General features: G+C 33.0%; 4 protein-coding genes across 22 annotated transcripts in view; 2 read left to right on the plus strand and 2 right to left on the minus strand.

Annotated features, from left to right (window-relative positions):
• Positions 1 to 279: 279 nt before the first annotated feature.
• Positions 280 to 3,438, plus strand: LOC139987740 (bolA-like protein 3). 5 transcript variants are annotated; one of them, XM_072004343.1, is made up of 5 exons: positions 280 to 421; positions 2,026 to 2,254; positions 2,500 to 2,626; positions 2,983 to 3,071; positions 3,141 to 3,438. In XM_072004343.1, exons 2-5 carry the CDS (start codon positions 2,213 to 2,215, stop codon positions 3,204 to 3,206), a joined length of 324 nt encoding a protein of 107 aa, XP_071860444.1. In that variant the 5' UTR covers positions 280 to 421; positions 2,026 to 2,212; the 3' UTR covers positions 3,207 to 3,438. The 5 variants fall into 5 exon arrangements, with proteins under 5 accessions (XP_071860444.1, XP_071860441.1, XP_071860443.1 ...); XM_072004340.1 differs by lacking the exon at positions 280 to 421 and adding an exon at positions 525 to 656; XM_072004342.1 differs by lacking the exon at positions 280 to 421 and adding an exon at positions 1,100 to 1,241.
• A 325-nt stretch (positions 3,439 to 3,763) lies between these two features.
• On the plus strand, positions 3,764 to 6,027 carry LOC139987727 (sodium-coupled neutral amino acid transporter 7). Of its 2 annotated transcripts, none has more exons than XM_072004321.1 (5): positions 3,764 to 3,795; positions 3,946 to 4,124; positions 4,360 to 4,720; positions 4,794 to 5,043; positions 5,116 to 6,027. In XM_072004321.1, exons 2-5 carry the CDS (start codon positions 4,019 to 4,021, stop codon positions 5,767 to 5,769), a joined length of 1,371 nt encoding a protein of 456 aa, XP_071860422.1. In that variant the 5' UTR covers positions 3,764 to 3,795; positions 3,946 to 4,018; the 3' UTR covers positions 5,770 to 6,027. The 2 variants fall into 2 exon arrangements, with proteins under 2 accessions (XP_071860422.1, XP_071860421.1); XM_072004320.1 differs by having other exon boundaries at positions 3,765 to 3,851.
• A 4-nt stretch (positions 6,028 to 6,031) lies between these two features.
• Positions 6,032 to 11,240, minus strand: LOC139987715 (E3 ubiquitin-protein ligase RNF123). Of its 3 annotated transcripts, none has more exons than XM_072004300.1 (11): positions 10,975 to 11,240; positions 10,462 to 10,601; positions 10,056 to 10,378; positions 9,019 to 9,987; positions 8,821 to 8,948; positions 8,620 to 8,723; positions 7,488 to 8,554; positions 7,085 to 7,413; positions 6,846 to 7,011; positions 6,622 to 6,768; positions 6,032 to 6,547 (listed from the first exon to the last, which is right to left on the minus strand). In XM_072004300.1, the coding sequence occupies exons 2-11, from the start codon at positions 10,557 to 10,559 to the stop codon at positions 6,237 to 6,239; spliced, it is 3,642 nt and encodes a 1,213-aa protein (XP_071860401.1). In that variant the 5' UTR covers positions 10,560 to 10,601; positions 10,975 to 11,240; the 3' UTR covers positions 6,032 to 6,236. The 3 variants fall into 3 exon arrangements, with proteins under 3 accessions (XP_071860401.1, XP_071860399.1, XP_071860400.1); XM_072004298.1 differs by having other exon boundaries at positions 10,865 to 11,240; XM_072004299.1 differs by lacking the exon at positions 10,975 to 11,240 and adding an exon at positions 10,685 to 10,858.
• Positions 11,241 to 11,558: 318 nt separating this feature from the next.
• The window catches only part of LOC139987713 (SLIT-ROBO Rho GTPase-activating protein 1), a 43,544-nt gene continuing 33,111 nt past the window's right edge, over positions 11,559 to 21,991 (minus strand). For 9 of the 12 annotated variants that reach the window (XM_072004284.1, XM_072004287.1, XM_072004288.1 and 6 more), the window contains 11 exons: positions 21,569 to 21,793; positions 20,940 to 21,068; positions 19,724 to 19,954; positions 19,105 to 19,380; positions 18,260 to 18,855; positions 17,847 to 18,068; positions 17,691 to 17,761; positions 17,428 to 17,608; positions 16,268 to 16,541; positions 15,236 to 15,307; positions 11,559 to 14,294 (listed from right to left, as the gene is read on the minus strand). In XM_072004284.1, the coding sequence (XP_071860385.1) occupies positions 13,269 to 14,294; positions 15,236 to 15,307; positions 16,268 to 16,541; positions 17,428 to 17,608; positions 17,691 to 17,761; positions 17,847 to 18,068; positions 18,260 to 18,855; positions 19,105 to 19,380; positions 19,724 to 19,954; positions 20,940 to 21,068; positions 21,569 to 21,793 (3,303 nt within the window). In that variant the 3' untranslated portion in view covers positions 11,559 to 13,268. The remainder of the gene's footprint in view (positions 14,295 to 15,235; positions 15,308 to 16,267; positions 16,542 to 17,427; positions 17,609 to 17,690; positions 17,762 to 17,846; positions 18,069 to 18,259; positions 18,856 to 19,104; positions 19,381 to 19,723; positions 19,955 to 20,939; positions 21,069 to 21,568; positions 21,794 to 21,991) is intronic. The other 3 variants (XM_072004289.1, XM_072004296.1, XM_072004295.1) reach the window with 3 other exon arrangements.

Here is a 21,991-nt window from a genome sequence, read left to right on the forward strand (position 1 = left end):
AAGCCTTTCCTTTTCTCGAATGTTGAACGAATCATCAAGTTTTGCTCGTGCTTTAGTTCGAAGAATTGAATGAACACATTCTCATCGGACACATATATTGGCGCAGTCGGCCACAGATATGCACACACGGTGGTTTTAAATTCTTTTGAACGTATATACACGAAAATATTCTTCTTTGTCTATCTCTTTCTTAACTCGATTGGAGTTATTTCAACGTCAACATCGTCTCTTTCTCGATCGTGTTACATTTCGATTCAAGCACACGTTGCACAATAATACACGTTTTGACGCAAGTCTGGCTCCGGCTCTCACACAGCGTGTACGTTTCGGAATCCAGAAATCCGCTGATGATTGTAATACCTCCAACAAATAATCGTTTTCGAATAACAAAAGGTCTAAAGTTTACAATTTTGAGTAATTTGTAAATAGAGATTAAAAAGAGTACGGTAACGTTCTTTGGAGCTAAAGCGAGCGACCGCTCGTCCGTTAGCCACAAATCTTCTACTCTCTTATTATTGTTTTGGTTCTGACGCGCATGCGCACTTTCCCCCACGCTCGTGTAAACAAACCGTTAACTCGTGAGCTCTAGCGAATCGATAATATCTTTACCACTTCCTTGTTGCACGGTGTCCCCTGCACCCTCCAGAAAATCGTGTGTAAGTGTATGTGCATATAAGTCTATAAGGTGAAATGATTTCACTTCGTAAATTTTTCGCAACGTATTGCTCGGATTCGGGCTAAGCATGAATTTCGGTGGAAGAAACACGTACACACACATCATTGATTCGTTGCATAGACATATGAAATATAGACCGCCATGCTTTATGAAGAGTGTGGTTCTCGTTAAAAAAGAGATAGAGATATATTACGTGGTCTCTTTTTCTCTTTTTAATAGATATTCGTTTTTAATACATAGAAAAGGAAGGAGAGACCTTGTTATTTATCTCTATTTCTTTTCCCACAAGGGCCATTTTCTCAACACGGCATCTGCGATCTATACTTCTCAAGTCTACGGTTTATTGCATGTATGTATGTACGTAAGTTGTATGTTGCTCCTGAAGCGCTTCAGCTTCGATGAAATAGATGGATCAGGGGTCGCAGGGCAAAGGGAGGGAGAGGCTGCAATGTACGGATCAAGGTTACACTCGAGTCCGTGTTAATCTACGTCATCCTTTGCCAAGTTTATGGTGCGTGCGCATACGCGCGTGTACTCGATTTCCATTTGCGATATATGTGTTTACGTAAGCATTTATCGGCAGTCAGAAAATCATTCATTAGATCTAATCCGCGAAACAACGTAACCTGTTGTGTATCCACTTTCGCAAATTTTCTTCTAATTGGCTGAAAAAAATGACGAAATCATAGGAAAGATTTCATATACACACACATTCGTTGATTGCATCATCACGAATATGTATTGGCTCTTGTTACATATATGATTATTTACTTAACATATGTATCGCAACTATCACGAATTTGAAAGAAATGACATTTTCTTCTAATATATCTGCTAGTTTCATTTAGAAATTAGGCGATATAATGTTTCTTTAAGTATCAATACCAATGAAAGATTGTTTATTTGGATGCGTGGATGAAAATGATGATGTCGGTTGTGATATAACGTTCGGTAAAAATAGCTTGTAATTTTTGTTATGAAAGGTGGGTTAGTCGGTAATAAATAGATTAACCTCATTTTTTATGAAATCAATATTTATCGATCGAAAAATCATTCATCAATTTTGACTATATTTTATATTTTTGATTTGCTGTTGCATAATTCAGTGTTCACTATTTGAAGCTTTTTATGTACATATTTACTGAATATTATCATTAATAAAATTTTATGAACTTTTGTTAAATGAAATAACACCAAATGTAATGAATTTGTGATAATAATTTTCACGTATTTCACGTATATAATACGTATAATAAATTTCACGTATGCCATGTATGAGTAAAAGTAAAAAATATATGTATGTATTTTTATATTATTTAATGCGCTTTTCTTTTTTTATAATGTTCTAGAATTAAGTAGATGGCGCCATCTTAACTTTATAGTTAAGAATCAGCTGATCGAATGAAATATTGATGCTTATGTACTCTCAGTTGACTACCATTTCATTTCACTGTTTTCAACGAAAAGTTGTCACTCATTGGATCATAAACAGAGAAACAAACGAGGTTTAAACGAACCTGATCTATTATAATAACTATGTTCGGTCGTGTGTTTATGTCAAATTTTCGTAATATTTCGGTAGGTACAAACACACTTCTCATATAAGTGTACGTTTACTATCGAGCAAATTGTTCTATAATTGAAGAAACTTTATGATAGCTACCATTCCCTCTTAACATGCCAAAATCAGCTCGTTAAATACTTATTATTCACGTTTGAAGAAATTCCTAATATCCATATTTTCATATTTCCTTTCTCTTCAAAAGAGAGAAATAAAAAACTCTTGAAGAATGCGTAAGATGAATAAAATGAAAGTTTTGCAGCTTCTATCGAGGGTATGGAATGGACCCAACAGGGTATTGGCTGGTAGAAATGCTGAACAAAAAATGATATCAATTCTAAGAAACAAATTTCCTGAAGCTAAACTTATAGAAGTTAATGATGTCTCAGGTAAAATGATTGTGAAAAAGAAGTAAATTATGGTATATTTTTATTGTGACAATGTAATGGAATATGTAATAGAATGCTTTTTAAAAAGATGCTTTTTAAAAAGAGTTATCTTGATCATTATTAAGGAATAATTACTTAAGAGTGATTTGTATTTATATACATATACATTATTATATACATATTTATAGAAATATGAAAGAAACGTTAATTTCATTCATTTAAGATTCTATATTATTTATTTTTAATTTAATATTTTTGATTTAAAAATATCTTGCTTCTAAAAATTTTAAAGATATTCTTTTTATCTTTTAAATATTTTTAAAGCTTGAAGGAATGTTTACATTTTATTATTGTAGGAGGATGTGGTGCAATGTTCGAAATAAATGTTATTGCACCAGAATTCAAAGGATTGAACACTATTAAGCAGCATCGATTAATTAATGATGTAAGAAACATTATTGAAAAGATATTGTTGCACCATTGACTTTTTTTTTTATTGTAATTATTTCCACAGGCCCTTAAAGAAGAGATTAAGGATATGCATGGAGTAAGAATATATACAAGTGTTCCTGAAACTTAGATTATTTGTTATTTTTTACGAAACTATTTCTTATATCATGTAGATGTATGATTAAACTGTATAAAGTTTTGTAAATTTTGCATATAAATATTCATATATACATCTAGCAATATTTATTTGTGTTCACATATATATATAAAATTCAATGTTTATTTAAAGATTTTTAATAATATGAATCATCTATATGCATAATAAAAATGTGTACAATAAATGACTTACCTAAATAAATAGATTTTATTTTTCTATTTATTATTTTACCCATTCATTCAATTTTATAAAATTTGATATTTTGTTCCCATCATGTTATCTTAAATAAATATTTTCTTATAAAATATTATAAAATATTAAAAATAACATATTATATTATTACAATTATAAAATAACACACTTTATTATTTTTAAACATGTTAAAATGTCAATTGGCTTTAAATAAGAAAGAATGTCCAAAGTACTATAATTTATCATCTAACAAGTTTTCAAATTTAGTAGGAAGTTTAATCAAAGTTAACACGGCGACATCATGCGGATTCAATCGGTAATTCCAAGTCGGAAGGTTTAAAGTTCATCAATAGATCATAATTGAAACAAAGTATGTACTTGTAATATATTTCTTAAAACAACAATGTTATTAATTGGACCATTAAAGTAACGAACATAATTTTATTTTCTAACTTTGATCTAACTTTGATCTAATTATCTAATCATAGATATTGATGATAAATTTTCTTTTTACTTGAAGAAATGCATTATCCCAGATAAAACTTGGATAGTTTATTAATCAAGAATACCTCATTCAGACTGCAAACATCATCATGAATTGTTTAATAGGAGATACAGAACAACTTATTACCAATGATATGTTATTATGCACTGCACCAAGTCCTTCGTCTATTCCTAATGCTGAAAATTCTCGATCAGGTATTGTGTTTATTATTTTATTTTATAATACAGTTTCTAATTTTTCTCCAAACATAAATAAGACATTGATTTTTAAGATGAAAACATCTGTCATTGATTTTTTCTAATAACTCTAATTTATCTACTATGTATATATCAAAATAATGTTCGATAGTAAATTTTGTTTTTATATTTAAGCATTTAAGAAAATGAAATGTATTGCATATTTTTTATTAATTGTTTGTAATATTTGCAGGAACCAGCATATTAAGTACAATTTTTCTAATTGTAAATGCCACCTTAGGAGCTGGTCTTTTAAATTTCCCACAAGCCTTTGATAGAGCTGGAGGATTGGTCAGTTCTATTAACGCGCAACTTGTTGCTCTCATCTTTATTACTGCTACACTTGTTATTCTAGCTAATTGCAGTGACATCACAAATACCTGCACTATGCAAGATATGTTTGCTAATTTTTATGGACAAAAGTCATTGTTTCTATGTGCACTTTGTATTGTGATATATAGTTTTGGATGTTGCTTAACATTTTTAATAATTATTGGTGACCAGTTTGATAGAATTCTGGCAACATACTATGGACTTGATTATTGTTATACATGGTAAATGAAAGTATATATTGGAATATTTTTGTATTAATATTATTGTTTTTTATTAACTAGTTTAATATTTTAGGTATATGTCCAGAACATTTGTCACAACTGTGACGTGTAGTTTATTTATACTGCCTTTATGCTTTTTTAAAGGATTGGATGTTCTAAGCTATGCTAGTTCTATTGGTTGCATAACTATTTTATATGTAATAGCATTAATAGTCTATAAATATTTTACAAATACTGTGTATCCCATTAATTCTATGAAAATATGGCCAGACAATGAATATGAGGCACTTCAAATAATTCCAATAATTTGTTTCGCATACCAGGTATCCTATTTTTAAGAATGTTGTGGTTTTAACTCGTTGCTTCACTCTTACAAATGATTTTTATATTCGCAGAGTCATATGACAGCAATACCAATGTATGCTTGTATGAAAGAACGCAATCTTAAAAAATTTACATTATGTGCTATAGTAAGCATGATTATTTGTTTTACTGCTTACACAGTGGTTGGTATTTTTGGATATGCGACATTTGGTGCTGGAAAAGTGCCCAGTGATATTCTTCAAGGCTATGCAGACAAAAGTATAATTCTCACTTTAGGGATTATATTCATAGCAATCAAAAATTTTACTACATATCCAATTGTCTTGTATTGTGGTCGTGATGCACTTCTAAGTCTTTTAGGAATGGACAGTAATTCTATTAAATCTAGAGTTTTTATTACATTGATCTGGTATATACTATCTTTAGTAATTGCAGTACTAGTACCAGATATTTCACCAGTTATTAATTTTCTGGGCGCATTGTCAGCAGCTTTTATGTTTATCTTCCCAGGTATTTGCCTATTTCAGAGTACACTTTTGAAAGATTCAGAACTACATTTAAATAAAGATCGACTGTTAATATTTTTTGCAATTTTCATTACTGCGCTTGGTACGTTTATATCTGGTGTTGTACTTACAGAAGCAACGGAAGATTTGAATATAAAACCTAACAAAAGTTCATTAGTAACTGGATTTATACAGTTGAAAGAAAATCTATGTACTTAGTATATCTTATATAATTTGAGGTTGTAAAAAATTTTACACAAAAAAAATTTGTGTAAACTACTAATAAGCAAAAGAAAAAATATTATAAATGTTCGTATAATAATTTTATCATAATGTCCTGTGATTTATAATTGTTGTAATTTAGCTAAATATTTTAATATTCCCTGATAGATTGTTTGAATTATAATAGGAAACAGGAAAGACTGATACATATGCAAATATAATGGTATGTTATATTATGGCAGAAAATCTATATAAAGACTAAAATTTATAATTTTTTATTTTTATACTGCATTCATAAATCTTTAAGACAGAGTGATAGAAAATAATATTAAATAAATAAAATTTTACATAACATTTTATACAATTTGTTTACTTTTCTCCAGAATCTATCGTAGCCTTTACAAGAAATTTATTTTTATAATTACTTTCACGATTATATTATATCGTCAACACGATTTCATAGATTATTTCGAGGACGTAATTTCGTTACTAAAATCGTGTAACACGTTGCTAGAAAGGTCTATGACTTTCTCGATCGTAACTTTACAAAAAAAGCATGATCTACTGTTTAAGAGATGTCGGTCGATACAAATACGACATGTTTGGTGATTACAAGGTTTAAAAATTACTGCTATAGGTTGTGCATAGCATATTGTGCAAATATCACCATTATCGCTTGAAATTTTTGAGTTTGGTAAAATAGCACGACACTCGTCTAAATATTCTATCATGCCTTTCACTTTTTCAATTTCTTCTTCCATTACATCATTTTTATCTACAAAAATTTAATTTAGAAAAAGTTATGCGCTAATTTTTTATATATCATACTATATATTTATTTATACTTACAATTTGAAAAAGAAAATTTTTTTATATTTCTTCCTTGCTTATCTTCAACTTTCGAATCTCCTAACAAGAAATAAAGAGTGCTCATTTGAAAACTCGGCTCTATCAATAGGGTTTGAGTAATTCTTGGTACTTCTGTTATGGGTTTTGCTAATAAAATTCATATTTTTCTTACACTGAATTCAGTCTATATACCTTCTGTACTTGTAATTAAAAATGATACTTACATTTAGAGTTGATCATATCATCGTTCAGTAATGCCAACAAAATACCTGTAACTGCTGCTAGTATTGGGTAGTGATCCACCGACTCTAAATCTGGGATTTCCAATAACACAACATGTTGGAAGCAACTAGTTTGTGAGCTAATTCTATTTAAAATTTGACAAAGTAACTAAAAATAATAATGTAATGATAATTATATGTTAAGTAAAGTATAAAGACATTAATAGCATAGAAACATGTACTTGGCACAATCTAAACAACAAATTTTCACTGAAAGACTGTGGTGAATTATTGAAGATATCCGGAACCACAGTGATGATCATTTCCAAAACTCTCAATAGCGAAATCGTTAAGTCGAAACATGTGGCGCAAATTTTTAGCTGTCTAGATTCAATGAAGACTCTTTCGGGCCTGGATGAAACATTGTGAATCTCTTGAACCATTCCAATAAACTCGGAGAAAGTCCAGTTCAGCAAATTCAGTAAAGAATTTAAGAACGCTGTCGTGTTTTGAAGATTTTTCAATAATACATCCCTTACGTGGCCTTGGTACACAATGGACGGACATGGTTCTAAAGAACGGAGACTAGTAACCTCGTTGATTGTCCAATTTTTAAGGCATTTATTGAAAACAAAAATTACGTACTTCTAGGTTGAGAAATTGGTTCTTGCTGATATGATTTTGGTCCGACTCTTTTCAAAAGATGTGGGCTTCTTTCATATCGAAAGGCAAAGCCGTTACCTTGCCAAAATCTGACTAAAATCCAATTTGACTCGGCCCATGCCCTGTTTTCGTATGATTTCAATAAGTTTGTGACAAGTTTTATTCGACTCTCTTCTGGTACACTTTCCATAGCTTCTAATGTAAGTGGATTGAACACGAATCCAGCTAGCGTCAAAAGTAACGTGCTCTTAGAATCTACGTTTACTATACGAGAGTCCATAAAATGATCACAAAGAAATTTAGCTGTGTTCAAAAACATTTGTTGGTAATCTGGAATTTGTTCAATACGTGCTGTTGGATGCATATGATTTCGTAAACCAACACACAAGTCGGCTAGTGCTTCTACGTAAAAGTCCGGGACAAAACTAAACATGTTTCCTTCTAAGCTGGCGTTCGTCAAAGTCAACGTGACCACTTTTAGAAGCCATGCTAGTTGTGATTGTTTCTCCTTTGAATAAACAGCAGCACGAATCCACGCCATATGTCTTCCCTGTTCTATTAACTTAGCATTGAAAACGTTAATGGATCTGAGTAATTCTTGCTCGATTGACACAGATTCAAGCTTCTCTTTCTGTTTAACTTCTTCTAGTCGTATTTTTATATTTTGATTGGCAGAAATATATTCTAACATGCTATTCCTAAGAAGAGCTGCTTTTGCCAATGGTTTCTTTGCTACTAGATGGTAAAATAAGATAATACTATCGAGTAATTCAAGCAAAGATGTAGTTGGATCTGCAGTATTCATAGGTAATGATGTTGTATCAAGGATTATTGATCTTCCTTGATCTAGTGAATTCATGTTGTTCACTCGAACAAGTGCCATCCTATATGAATGAGATGTTTCTTGAGTTTGATCCATTGTAACAATTGTTTGGTGTTCAGACCCTAACAGTTGTATTAGTTCACCTCTGTGTATCTTGTTCAAATGAGACACTAATCCACCCAGTCTTTCGATTCTGGAGTAGTCGATCGATCCATCGTAAAATACCCTGTTCATTCCAATTTATAAAAAAAAATGTTATTAATATTGAAAGTATATTGAATAAAATTTTACCTGGAAGGCACATAAACAGGTGATGTTCCAACTTCGGCATCCCATAAAATTTTGAATGCGATCAGAAGTCGATAAATACAACAAAGAGTAATCGGTGCCGGATTCTGAAGTTATTGATTATTATCTGTAGAAATACTGACCAAAGACATAATGCTAAGCAAAATAGTTTAATTATCGAAAGTTTAATAGTCCGTTACTTACACTACTTGCTACAGGAACAAAACGCTTAAATTTTCTTAAAAATATAGTTCTTGAAGTTGGTCTTCTTTCATTACCATCAGAATTGTCAAGAAGAATTATTAAAAATTGTACTTGTAATGTTTCTAGTTCTGTAAAATACAAATTATAAATAAAAAATATTAAAAATTATATAACAAAAACGCTTAAAATTGACTGTACCAGAGATTGTAGTTTTAATTTGTTGACAAGCTTCTAAGTAACTTTCTTTATTAGCTTCAACTGTTAAATCTACAGGATCTGTTTCCCACCATACATTACTAACTATGTCAATCAGTCCTTTTTTATCTGGTGGTTTAACATTCAAGAAATTTGGAAGCCTTACTTGATCAAAGAGTAAATGTTGCAATAAATACTGACGCGTTGATACATGTTGACAAAGTTTTGTTAGAAGAAGCAAGTTCTTACACTGATCAGAATATTCAACTAAGTAAGATACATGTCTGAATGCAGACAGTAAAAAAACAACAATAGTTTCTAAACATATCCTGAGTTCATGCTCTTCAAGAAATGTCCATAATAAATCTAAACATGTTGACAATAAAGAACTTTCTGGTTCCGAAAGATGTCTTATAAAAGGAACTACAATATATTCCGTAACATATGGCATTGAAACTAAAGGTCCTATATGTTTTAAAACGCAATTTGAAAGACACATTAAATAGGTCTGTACATTCATATCTTCATTATGTAACTTTTCTTTATGTATAATCTCTTTGCTTATATCACTCTCTTTGTTCATATTTTGTCTTGTATCTATCTGTTCTACTATTTTCAAAAACCATTTGAATAAAAGTACAGCTTGATGTATTTCTTGTTTTGGAATTGCTTGTAATGGCTCATATCCTTCTAAAGGATAGTGCATTGGTGTGGATCCAAAATTGGCTGTTAAACCTTCTCTTAGTGCAAGACTTACTGTTGGAAAATATGCAAAACCAGCACCCATTGATATATTTTCAAAAGCTCGTCCAAGACATCTACCATTTCTATAAAAATCAACATTTCCGTTATCTAAGTCTAATGCACATCCAATAATGTCTCCTGTATGCCATGGTTCTCCATATGTAAACGTAGCTGCATTCCATTTTCTAACACGGTTTCCATCATAAGCATATGAATTAATTGTATCTCCTAATAAAGATACATTCTATAAGATAGAGTTAAATTCTTAAATTATATTATCAGAAATATCAACATACCAACACCAGATTCTTGAGTGAATGTACAATTAATTGTACTCCAACCAATTTGCATGAGACCTTTGGTTCCAAGTTGAACTTCGTACATCCATTTTCCTTGATATACCGCTGTATTTGCTCTTATTGTGCTAAAATTACTTCTGCCATTAAGAGTAAGCTTATCAGGAGAAATTGAGAATAATCCTAGACGTGATGTTATGTCAAATCTGACAACATTTGGTCCAATTCTGCCAATTCTTTTGTCTTCTACATTTTTCTCTGGAGCATCTTTTAAAAGAGCACTTTCAATGTACCTATTTGTTGAATCTAAACTATGAGCTATCCTAAAACGTTAATACATATATTTCAAAAACTATTAACTATGATAAATTAATACATAAATAAATCGATAGAGTAGTAAAAATACCTTGAAGATTTTTCACTTTCATTGCTAGATTTTATATCAGTAGATTCTAAGAATATATCTGAACCAAAAATGTCTCTCACTATTTCATCAATTTCCATGTTTGAAAATCTTTATCGTGTATTGGCATTGAAACCATTAAACTGGAATAAGTTCAAGTATGAAATACAATGATTAACATTGTATTTTCAATGACTTTTCGAAATTATAATTATCAAAAACTAACCACATTTTTTTTACCGAAGGGGAAACCGAGAGGGGCACATAATATAAAAAATGAAACAATTGAATCTGATAAAAGTATGAGGACGTGAATGTTAATACTCGATACGTGATTTTTTGAGAAATTCTTTCAAACTTAGCGTCAATAAACATGCATACGCATGGAATACAATGTCATCTTTACCTTTTCGCAAAGAACATGTATATAGCTATGTACAAAACCTGACATCAGCTGATTTATCAGCCGTCCTTATGTATTTAATTATGTATTCTCATTGACCATTAGTCACTTACTCATCAGGTGTACATACTGTATTTCTCCATTTAAATTTCGCGCACTCTATAAACACCGATGCACAGGAAATAGTAGTTTTGATACGTTTTTTACATCTAACAAAGAAAATCTTATGTAAATGTTCATTTAAGTTATTGCATTCAACGTGCAAGATACTTATAAAAGGCCTGCCAAAAATAAATGATTTGTTACCTGTTTTTCCACATTTTTTATTAGTTTTATAAATACTTTTATTTCAAGTTAGCTTTCAATGATTATCTAATGGTTCTTAATTGCACTAGAGCAAGTAACTGGAAAAATTATAATTTTTAACACGACCAAAAATATTTTTTACCAGGAAATATAATTCGAGTAATACTAAAAATTATAGGCATGTTAAATTTCTCCCAAAGCGTCACATAAATTTTCTTTAAAATTGCAGTCATAATTTAATGTTATCATCAAACTAAAATTCAGGGATTCTTTCCTAATAATAAAAACAAAAGAACAAGCACTAAGAAATTTACTTACCGCAACACCTATAAAAGTTACACAAATTTAGATTTAGGAATATGATTAGGTTTTGTTGCAGAAACGGTCACAATGCAGCCTGCAAGTTTCTTTATTGAAGTTAATATCAGTAACCGTAACGGAAAATAGTCAAATTAGGCTCCTGTATCTGTACGATGGGGTAAATTGACATAAATACGTAACAACATTAAATTACACGTTAAATTACACTGAATTCTCATGGGGCTAACAATTCAACATGAGAGTAGTTATACAAAAGAAAACGATTGTAAAAGCGCAATTCTCACTATGTGTGAACTATGTATATAAAAACGAACGCACCGTTAAGAAAACTCAAGTTTTAGCTTTGTGTTCGTTCAACAAATATTATGATACAATCAGAAAAATGGGGAAAGGGAGGAGGCAATAATCCATTGGCTTTGGTATTTTTCTTATTGCGGTGGGTATAATGTGATAATATTTCGTACTAATATTTGATCAGTAACTATAAAGAGTATTATGTTAATCAATCTTAATTGAATTTGCATCACTCATTACTTTATGGATCACGATTGTTTATAACGCGTCCCATTAGTTTTCCACTCAAAGTATAATTTGTAGAATGCCTGCACAGAGTATCAAGTATACTGTATGCATATTACTTCGATAAACGAGTACAATGATTTTTTTTTCGATTTTTTCCTTTTTTTTTAAATTGGTTATAGGGAAGAAGGGCATGAATACATCGAGGTGTTACATCGCTTTCTTCTGATTTCGTTGAATTTTTTTTGTCATAATAGAATTATTGGTACATATCTAGAACTGACGTCGAATTGTTTAAATACTCGTGCATTATTGTACACTTATTATTCTCGAATATATCGAACATCATTGTCGTTATAATTCTTATTAAAGACGTCCGTGACATGTTACTAATGTTTAATGATAATAATAATAATAATAATAGTAATAATAATAATAATAATATTAATAATAATAATAATATTAATAATAATAATAATAATAATAATAATAATAATAATAGCTCGGGATTTAAATCCCGAAATCATCTCACTCATTCTTCTTAAGAAACTAATTCCTAAAAGAGGTTCTAGTTCTTTTTTTCTTGTTTTGTTTAAAACTCATACTTACTCGCGTGCGTTTTTAAAGGAACATCAAATACGTTTGTTGCAAACATTATACTGATAACACGTCGAGAAGAAATATTCTTTGCAATAAATTACAAATCGTCCAACGTACAAAATCATCTGGCTTTTTTCTCTCTCGCTCTCTCGTTCGCGCTCTCTCGCTCTCATTCTCTCGCTCTATCGACGAAAAACTACTTAATCTCGAAATTATATTCTTTTTTTGTTTTTTCCTTTTCGATGTATTTTTCTCGCTCACACATTTCTCGCATCGTTTTTCAATCATCGCTCGATGACTAGAAACATCGTTTCGCGGGTCATTTGGTAAAAAAATTATGCGAAAATGGAAAATAGTCGTAGAAAAAATAAACTCGGCCCGAGGACAGCATCAGACCTTTTATACGCAACGTTCACTGACTGAAACTAAACTCATGTGTCCCGTTCCATATCAAGGAACGATGCTGTCCGGCTTTCCTTTCTTTTTTTGGGTACTGTAACTAACACACTTCGTGTCCTTGCAATTTGGGCGGAGTAACTGGTCAATGGAAAGTCAGTGGCAAATCTACGCGTCTGGAAATCTTACTCAAACACGCATGGGTTGCTGAAAATAAATATTTCCTCGCTGCTAAAAACTTCTCTGTAATACCCTAGGTTAGCAATTAATTGGTTTGTTCGGCGCTCTGCGCTTGCTTCTCGATTTTCCTCGCGAGCTCAGGACTCATGTGCGGATGTGGGAATGGTAACACCGGTTTTCTGAGAATCGTTGGCTTCACTTTTATCTGCGGCTTGAACGAGGACACCTGGCTGCCGCCTGTTAGGTGCATATCTGCAAATTTCGCCACTATCTTAGGCGTCGAACGTGGAGGAAGAGGTGATCTCAAAGGCATTGAATCCGAGATCTGATTGGAACTTGTCGACCTAACAATTTCCTCAGACTCTTGTTCGGGATCGTGTTCGGTCTCTATACGTTTTAACTTTGACGCGTCAGGATTCGACTTGGTATTTTTCTTTAGAGTGCATTGGTTCTGTTTAGCAAATCGTTCTGCAGCTGTGCTCATGTCAGGGGACTCAGGACCGCCCGTTGGCGATGTGGCCGCTTCAGCACGAGATGGCTGAGTTGGTGTCTCTTCGTCAGAGCTGCTGAGACTGCTCGACGAAGCAGACTTTTTACTCGCATCCTGTGCCGATAAAGGCAGATCCATTACCAAATCCGGTGTATGTTTCTGACGCATTTCACGGAATTCTTGGGAGGCACGGAAAATTTTATGATTAGGAGGCGCAGGCGGGTTCAATTGCGTTTGCGACGTCGCTCGTCTTTGCCAAAGCTCTCGATTCGCAGAAAACGTCGGTTGTTCCTGAGGTTCTTCATCTTGAGAGACAGTATTGCTTGTTTGAAGAGAATTCGCAGTCTGCTGCACAGTATCACCCATGCTTTGGGATTTCCAGTGTTGTTTTCTACTTGTTCCACGCTTTGATCCGCCGTCTAGGCTCATTAAGGAAATACGTTCTGCTTCTTCGCTAGTATCTTCGTTGCGTTGTTGTAACGACTCGCTGAAGTCTGATATCTTCTCGTTCTCAGTATTATTACTAATAATGACTGGCGTTGTGTCTGCACGATGATCAGAAACGAAGATATGCTTCTCTTTTTCTGGTGTTGATACCTTTCCTACTCGAGATGCACATTCCTGAAAATAGTTGAACGATGTGAAACTATTGTAGATTGTAATATAGACGTTTAAAGAAGCATTTATGGTGAAATGTTTTGTTACGTAGTGAATGGGAAACTAGTGACGCTCTCCAAATTACCAACCACGTTTGTTGCAATGAAATGTAAATTATTTTCTGTGTTGTTATTGCGTATGTAGTGCCCTGGAATTTTGTTACAAATTGTTATTTTTACAATTTATATTTATTAGATTATAAATAGCTATGGCAAGAACCTACTAGAACTTTTTAATTGAACAAAATATGTTTAAAAAGAATCATTGAACTAAATCCCAAATAGATAATAAGTATAACACAGAAAATTTTTCATTCTCTAAAATAAGTGATACATATTATAAAAAGAAGAGAAAAGATAAAATTATAATACAGTAAATAATAATGAGAGATATATTCTAATTTGGATGATTATTTTGTAGCGGATTTTATAATCTTGAAAACGGTTTAATTTAATTTTAGTGACTTCCACAATTATTTAATGTAGATAATACCTACATGTTTATTTTATATTCGTACAGAAATATAAGTCAATTAATAGTTGAAATCAAATTTTTGAATCTTCTAATTTAGAATATCTCTTAAATTGGTCAGAAGTAATTTGCAGGTTTTAGATGCGTGTGTACAAGAATATGAAGGTATAATATTTATATAAATGATTAAAGTGGATATTTGCATGCATTAATATGGGAAGACGGAAATGAATAAACACAAGTGCATAAGAACAATATTCATACCAAGGTAGAATTAAAAACTGCTCGTAAAACTGGCAATGAGTAGGATGAATACAAGCAGGCAAACATGTAAACGTGACAACAGCCTTGCACTGATACCTATCTGTCTAGAGATGCCAACGACGAAGTTAATTATTAACTGATCTGGGTGGGTGAGACACTTGTTTACTCACCTCAAGCCAAAAGAATATCCGCTGGAGAAGTAGGCTCTGCAAGTAGCATTCCATTTTGGTTTCATCTATAGACTGAAATTGTTTTACAGAATGCTAGGATTCACAAACCAACTGAACTGTTAAACAGAGGCACTCCTTCAACGAAACGAAAAACACAAATGACAGAACCACACGACACTTGGCAGCAGTTTTATCGAACAGTTTTTAGTCCGTTTCGCCCACTACCTATGTATGTGAAACTTTTCTTGTCAACTAAAAGCTGACTAAACGTATATCTGGAAAAACCATCCCAACTATTAACATCGAAAGTCGTAATCAGTACAAAAAATGAAAAAAAAAAGTACATGACGCAAGACAACAAAAAGGATACAGGCGACACAAGACAAAGAGACCAAGGCACATGCAGCAACAAACATGTATATATTTCTATTTTATTTACAAATATATCATACAAATGATTACAGCTAATTGAAATAGTACTATTTCGAAGTAAATTAAACTTAACAATAGCCTTAGGTTCATGTCTCCTATCTTAAGAAATTACTATAGTGTGAGAGAAAATCTTCAAATCTTAAAAGATCACAGATTATGAACCCAACGAAATCTATCATAAAAAATCCAGCGACCCTTCTAAAGTATAAAAGAAAACAATAACGATACTGGTTCTTACAAAATTTCCATTATATTTCTACAAAATTTCCAAATTACTGTGGTCATTTATAATCTTATATCCATTTCAACAAACAAGAGACTTTGTAACAGATTTATGGTCCCACGACATAAAGCGATGCTGCTTTTCTATTAGATGTGTGTGGTGTACAGGCAACAAGTCTGCGTCTTTAAAATGTGCATTCCAATCTTTCACTGCTACTGCACTTAAGAAAGACGAATTACAGCACAATAGCCATGCACTTGTGCTTAAAAGTTTAAAAATCTTCCGAGTGCGTCGCAGAAAATGTACAAGCAGACGAATGTATGAAAAGAAAAAAAATCGAACAAGATATACTAATACTAAACGGTAGTTTCCAGTACCTCTCGACTGATGATTGGTTGTGCTGAGATGCAAGGGGCATTTGTCACGACTGCTGGAATAACACCACTGTTACTGCTATTGTCTGTTGTGATTATATTTGTGGTTGACTGCACGTCGGACGTAGTGCTAGAGGGCCAAGTAGTTGGATTTCCAGACGGTCCCATCAGCGGTGAATTGTTACTTGAAAGAACACTATCGGCAGAGCTTGAAGTCCTTCTTCGCATTGATTCTTCACTCGACGACTTCAGGAGTTCCTTTTCACGTTCTTCGTCCCTGAACAAAAGATACAAGTATTTTTATAAAATGAAGTTACATAAGGAAATAGGTAAGCAGAGCTGCATGACAAGCATTCCTGGATCTATAAAGAAACTTTTTGAGTCTGGAAGAATTATACAATGAATTATAATAAATTTCAACGTAGGTTTAACAAAACCTAAATCTTACAACAAGAATGTTAGAAAAATCCCTCCGCAATATGTATATTGCTGTCGTGGAGATTACCAACAACTTAATGTTATAAAAATGATGTTAATTATCAAATGCATCATTGAGCATCTAAATAATATTATTTGTTTTGTAAAGCATATGTTATAATATATACGGATATTGCGTTAAAACAAGCGAAATTATTCCAATGGTGTATGGTCAATTTAATGAACACTAAATATGTTAATGAGTATTTAGTTTTACGCCGCTACCTACCGCTCAAGGAATTCGTAAACGTTTGTGAACCATTTACGTGGCCGGTGGATACAAGACTTTATACTGAATAATCATGCGAAAACGAAAAGGATTTGAAAGCAATGGAATTAATCAAGTCTCCGTGCTTTCTTATTCCATATTTAATTCTTTCCATAAGAAGTCATATATTCCCATTTCTAAAGAATAATATTTCCATAAACAATAATCATATGATAAATCAGATATTCACATGGAAAGAACTAAAAAGGAAAGAAGATACATTCATCAAAAGAAAATTATATTGAGGAAACATTTCTAACAGCGAAATCTATAAAGAAGCTTTTCCTTTTGTCTTAAAAAGCAAGCATATGTCATCCAAATTTCGTTCCCTTTGGAATTGCTAAATTCAGCCACTAGGTTCAACAGAAGACATTCTCGAAGGAAGTAATTCGCCACTGCGTGATTAAGTCGCACTTACTTTATCTTGATCATAATATATTTATCGGGAATAAGCCCCTCTCTACCGGCCAAGGCACCTCGCCACCAGTCATTACTGACTTGTGTGTATAGAGTCAAGGTATCTCCCTTTTTGAAGCTTAACTCTCTTTCGGACCTTGCATTGAAATCGAATTGCGCTGTGGCTTCGAGGTTTTCCGATTCTGGGAATACACAAAACGAACGTAGATCGCGCTGTTGGATTCCGAACAACTACACAACTATTACATATCTAGTTTCACTCACCATCCTCAGATGGATACACTTCGGAGTCCATGTCTTCCTGGACCTGGTCCGTCGGCGAATCTCCCACGTCTCTGCATTTATTTTCATGAAAAATCATAAATTGGTAAATTATGAATAAAATATTCTGTCAGTTAAAATAAGATATTATTTACTTACACGTCGTCAGGTTCTCTACTGATGTACTTTTCATATTGAGTACCTCCAATATCTTCTGGAAATATTTCTTCACAGAACGTGATAATGTTCTTGATGAGTTCGTTCACTTGGTTCTGGTATTGTACTTGGTCCTTGTCTTCTGGAACAGGTACCAAGGTGGGGCCGAAGCAAATTGCTAAGTTGTAGGGATCCATCATGTTTTCATCCGAAAATTCTGAGAGGCTGTTAGTAAATAAAGAAATGTTTTGAATAAAATTTAAAGGGATTTCTCAGTAGTTATCTTTTTAATCTTCTTTAAGCAAATACGTAAAAAATATTAGAGGCTATAAAAAACAGCTTTTTTTCTTTAAATTCTAATATGAAAATTCTTGCTATAAATTTTACTTAACTGATAATTGATATAATGTACTTACTGATTAAGAAAAGCGAACAAGTACCGCATCACTATGACAACTGGTCTTGGAAGACTGGAAATCAGTTCCTTCATCTTGTTAACAAACTCTTGCTTCGATTCTAGTTGTGCTAATTCCATTAAATGTTCGAAGTAAATAATAGGAAACAGTGGTTCCCTTAGTTCTCTCAAATAGAGCTTCAACACACCGGCTACGCTGTTAATGTCGGACGCATCAGTGACGTCGGCCAATGGATCTTCTCCTCTTTCGAACCATTCCCGGAAATTGTTAATTTCTACCTGGGAGCCCGAGACTCGGAAAATACCTTGATGATGAAGACCATATAGATTAATCACTCTAATGCAACTTTTCATGATTAAAGGTATCTCTTGATTAGTGCTTTCCAAATATTCTTCCAATGAGCCACCGAATAACTTTGGTTGGCCGTTCATCTGCAATCTACCGATTCGTTTTCTCCGAGCTTGTTTTTGCTTCGTTGTTGACATTGATGGATTCGGGCTAGCAGTCGAGCCATCTAACAGGCTTTGTCGAATGTATTCTTGTTTTGCGTCTAACCTAGCTATTCTTGATGTTCCAAGAAGGTATTCCCTGAATTTCTGTAAAAATGTTTCAAACTAGTATTACTAACAATAAGTTTGGTAATAACTAGTTAAATAACAAAAAATTGATATTCTATGTACTCTATTTATTCTATTAATCCCTAATAGCCATTATATAAAAAAGGCCTTTATTGCCCTAAGGATTTTCCTTATCCCCAAATTTGTTATATTCAATATAATTAACCCCCCATCCCATTTAATTTTTCATTATCTGATTAAGTAATTATTTTAATCAGTCGAACTTACCGTGAGGTAGAATTCTTCAGTTTCCTGTCTATCTGCTCTGAGCTTAATTTGCACAGTTTCTGGTGGCCTAGAGGTGGGAACAGCATTCTCACCAAAGTATCTGGAACAGTCGTAGTCTTTCGCGGTTAACATTTCCAATAGACTAGCTTCTGCTGTCTCCAAGGTTTTCCAAACTTCTTCAGATTCTGTTCTCAAAGATGTGAGTCTTTGTTGCAATTGGGACAATCTTTGTTCCATCTCAGCGTGTAACAATTTTTGCAGTTCCGGTTCTGGAGTCTATGAAAATAAATTGCAAAAGATAGATTAATAATTAAAGTATGTTGAAAGTTGAAAGTATCATTTGCACACGTTTTCACTAGATTTTTTGTATATGAAATGTAGGATATATCCCCAAAACTTAACTTCTTACAAAACTTATTTTTTAAAAAATACAAAACGTACCTTTTTTAAAGTTATATAGAATGTTTCAAAACATGTATATAAGAATAAATTTAGAATATGATAATAATTTTATTACTATAATTACATCAAGATTAATCAATTATAAACTTGTTCTTTCATGATCTAAATCGTTCGAACGTGATCAAATGATGATTAAAGAAAAGAAGAATTTTCATACTTCAAGTACCTCGTCCCCTCGTTGACCTTGGAATTCAAACTTCTTAGGTATCATGAAAGCAGAATGATGAGATTCTAAAAACCTCTGTTTATCCGCCCTCGAGTCTAGAGCACCAACACATGCTGCTAATTGTTCAGCACCGGATTGCAGCGAACGTTGCCTACCTTCCTCTGCGCTACAATGCATCAGCAACGCTCTTGCGATGCAATTGTGAAATCCAAAATCCATACACTGAAAAAATACCGAGAATATTCAGTCTTTAGGATATCTATATTTCTTATCCTATATTTATACATTACAGTAAATAAAAAGACGAAAACATTTTCCAGGCACATACATGAATTTCTTTTATTATAAAAATATAAAAAAATAAATTATTATGAAATAAATATATTACATTTATTTCTAGAAAAATTTGCACGAAATTGGAATAGAACTTGAGAGACTGGAAGAACAATGACCAGATCTTTATTGGAACAAGTGAATGCAATTTTTTCAAGGAGATTTATTTATGTACATCTTACTCAACAATCATTTAACAAAGAAACAATTAGGAAAGGCGATTAGACCTTTCAGTCGACTAAACTGATTCACTGACCCATTATTGAGTCACGTGTACGGTATCGAGAAGCCCGTTTAGTGCTCTCTTAAGTCATGTTCAAGTTACTGCAATTAGTTCATAGATTGCGTGTCAAATATGCATTCGAACATTTTCCACATTAAAGCTTTGCATTGTTAAAACAATTAGCGCGGAACGCAAATGTACAGTAGCGTGATGCATGCAATAAGTTTCGTTTGAGTTGCTAAATATATTTTGTAACAATTGTTGCAACGTTCTACGTTTTATATTATTAGATAAACGTTTTAGATCACTGATCCATATAATTGTATTGACTTTTAGTATAATAACAATTTTTCTATTGGTTTGTCTTCAAACCTTCCTTTTTTATTCTTAATATTGAATAGTTCTGACTACTTGGTTCATTAGCGATTCACGATATTTAAAGAGAAGAGAACTGTATCAAACAAAAATATTTGAAAATTTTTGTAAATCGACCAGAAGCTATTTTGAAAACTAATATATCATTAGAAGAGTAGATATAACAAATAAAGCAGCAAGCTCCAAATATTATCTTTGTCTTCCATTCATCAAAATACTATGATTTTTATAGAAGTTATAAAAATATTGCTCTTTTCTTTGATTATTAGAACTTACATCGATAAGATCTGACAGGTCGTCCACAAAATACTTGTGTATTGTTGTATTGGATGCCTCCAGACACAAAATGTACTCGTTTCTTGCTTTCAACGCCTTTAGCTTCGCCTCTTGATACTTGACCTTCCTCTGAACAGAATGAAAAGCATACGTGAGTTCAATCAATTTTAATCAATACCATCCTTTTATCTGTGATATTCATTTCTGACAATCAAAATCCCTGAAACCTTCAACTTTTGCACCTCCTCAATCCAACAAACCTAGACAATCGCACAATCTACCCTACACAAAGTTCCTCTCTAAAAATAGTAATGATAAGATGTGAAATTTTGACAGAGAGATGAATGAAACGGTGCTTTATTCATCAAGAGAATGCATAGATAGCTGGTGGCCTCGGTTCAGGTATCCTCCATGTAAGAAGAACGTGGCGGAAATCGATACTCGCGCGTCTTGAAGTACACTCGACCTCTCCAGGGTCAGAGAAGCAAATAGAAAGAAAGGTAGAAAGTAAGAAAAGAGAGGGAGAGAAAGGGACAGAAAGCTGAGGAGAGAATAGAGAGGATCGAGAAACACGGGCGAGTAGCGAGAGCAGCCGGCGGCTTGGCCTTGATTTCACATCGCCAACCCACCTTGTTCACTTCCTTTTCCATGAGCTTGTATTTCTTGCTACGCGCGAGCTTCTCGGGCGGGGCATTCGCCACCTCGAGCTTGCTGCGTTGTTGTTCCGCCACACGAAGCTTCGTTTCCGCTTGCCGTGACCCCGTCTGGTATGTCTGATACGTTTTCATCGTGGTATGCAGCTCGTCCAACACTCGAAGGATCTCCTCGTGCGTCTCGTAGCCTATTTCACGGCACTGAAATCAATCAGATTGGACGACCGTCATTTTTAATGATTCCTCTGATTATGCATATCCGTTCGTTGATATAAGCATCCCCCCAGATCAACGCCAAGTACATTTATTCATGACGGTAGTAAGATTTGTAGATGCGTATGTGTGATATTTTTAATGTGAATATTTTACGTTGATTCTAGTTGTTGGATCTAGTTTCTT

Source organism: Bombus fervidus, chromosome 5 (assembly GCF_041682495.2).
Source record: "Bombus fervidus isolate BK054 chromosome 5, iyBomFerv1, whole genome shotgun sequence".
NCBI classification, from domain to species: domain Eukaryota; kingdom Metazoa; phylum Arthropoda; class Insecta; order Hymenoptera; family Apidae; genus Bombus; species Bombus fervidus.

Excerpts from the sequence above, each read along its gene's own strand:
- LOC139987727 (XM_072004321.1), top strand. The coding sequence starts at position 4,019 with ATGAATTGTTTAATAGGAGATACAGAACAACTTATTACCAATGATATG. Across the intron at positions 4,125-4,359 it reads TGCTGAAAATTCTCGATCAG|GAACCAGCATATTAAGTACA; the intron begins GTATTGTGTTTA and ends TAATATTTGCAG. Across the intron at positions 5,044-5,115 it reads TAATTTGTTTCGCATACCAG|AGTCATATGACAGCAATACC; the intron begins GTATCCTATTTT and ends TTATATTCGCAG.
- LOC139987740 (XM_072004343.1), top strand. The coding sequence starts at position 2,213 with ATGTTCGGTCGTGTGTTTATGTCAAATTTTCGTAATATTTCG. Across the intron at positions 2,627-2,982 it reads AGAAGTTAATGATGTCTCAG|GAGGATGTGGTGCAATGTTC; the intron begins GTAAAATGATTG and ends TTATTATTGTAG. Across the intron at positions 3,072-3,140 it reads AGCATCGATTAATTAATGAT|GCCCTTAAAGAAGAGATTAA; the intron begins GTAAGAAACATT and ends TTATTTCCACAG.
- LOC139987715 (XM_072004300.1), bottom strand. The coding sequence starts at position 10,559 with ATGGAAATTGATGAAATAGTGAGAGACATTTTTGGTTCAGATATATTC. Across the intron at positions 8,949-9,018 it reads AATTAAAACTACAATCTCTG|AACTAGAAACATTACAAGTA; the intron begins GTACAGTCAATT and ends TGTATTTTACAG. Across the intron at positions 7,012-7,084 it reads TGTTGTTTAGATTGTGCCAA|TTACTTTGTCAAATTTTAAA; the intron begins GTACATGTTTCT and ends TATTATTTTTAG.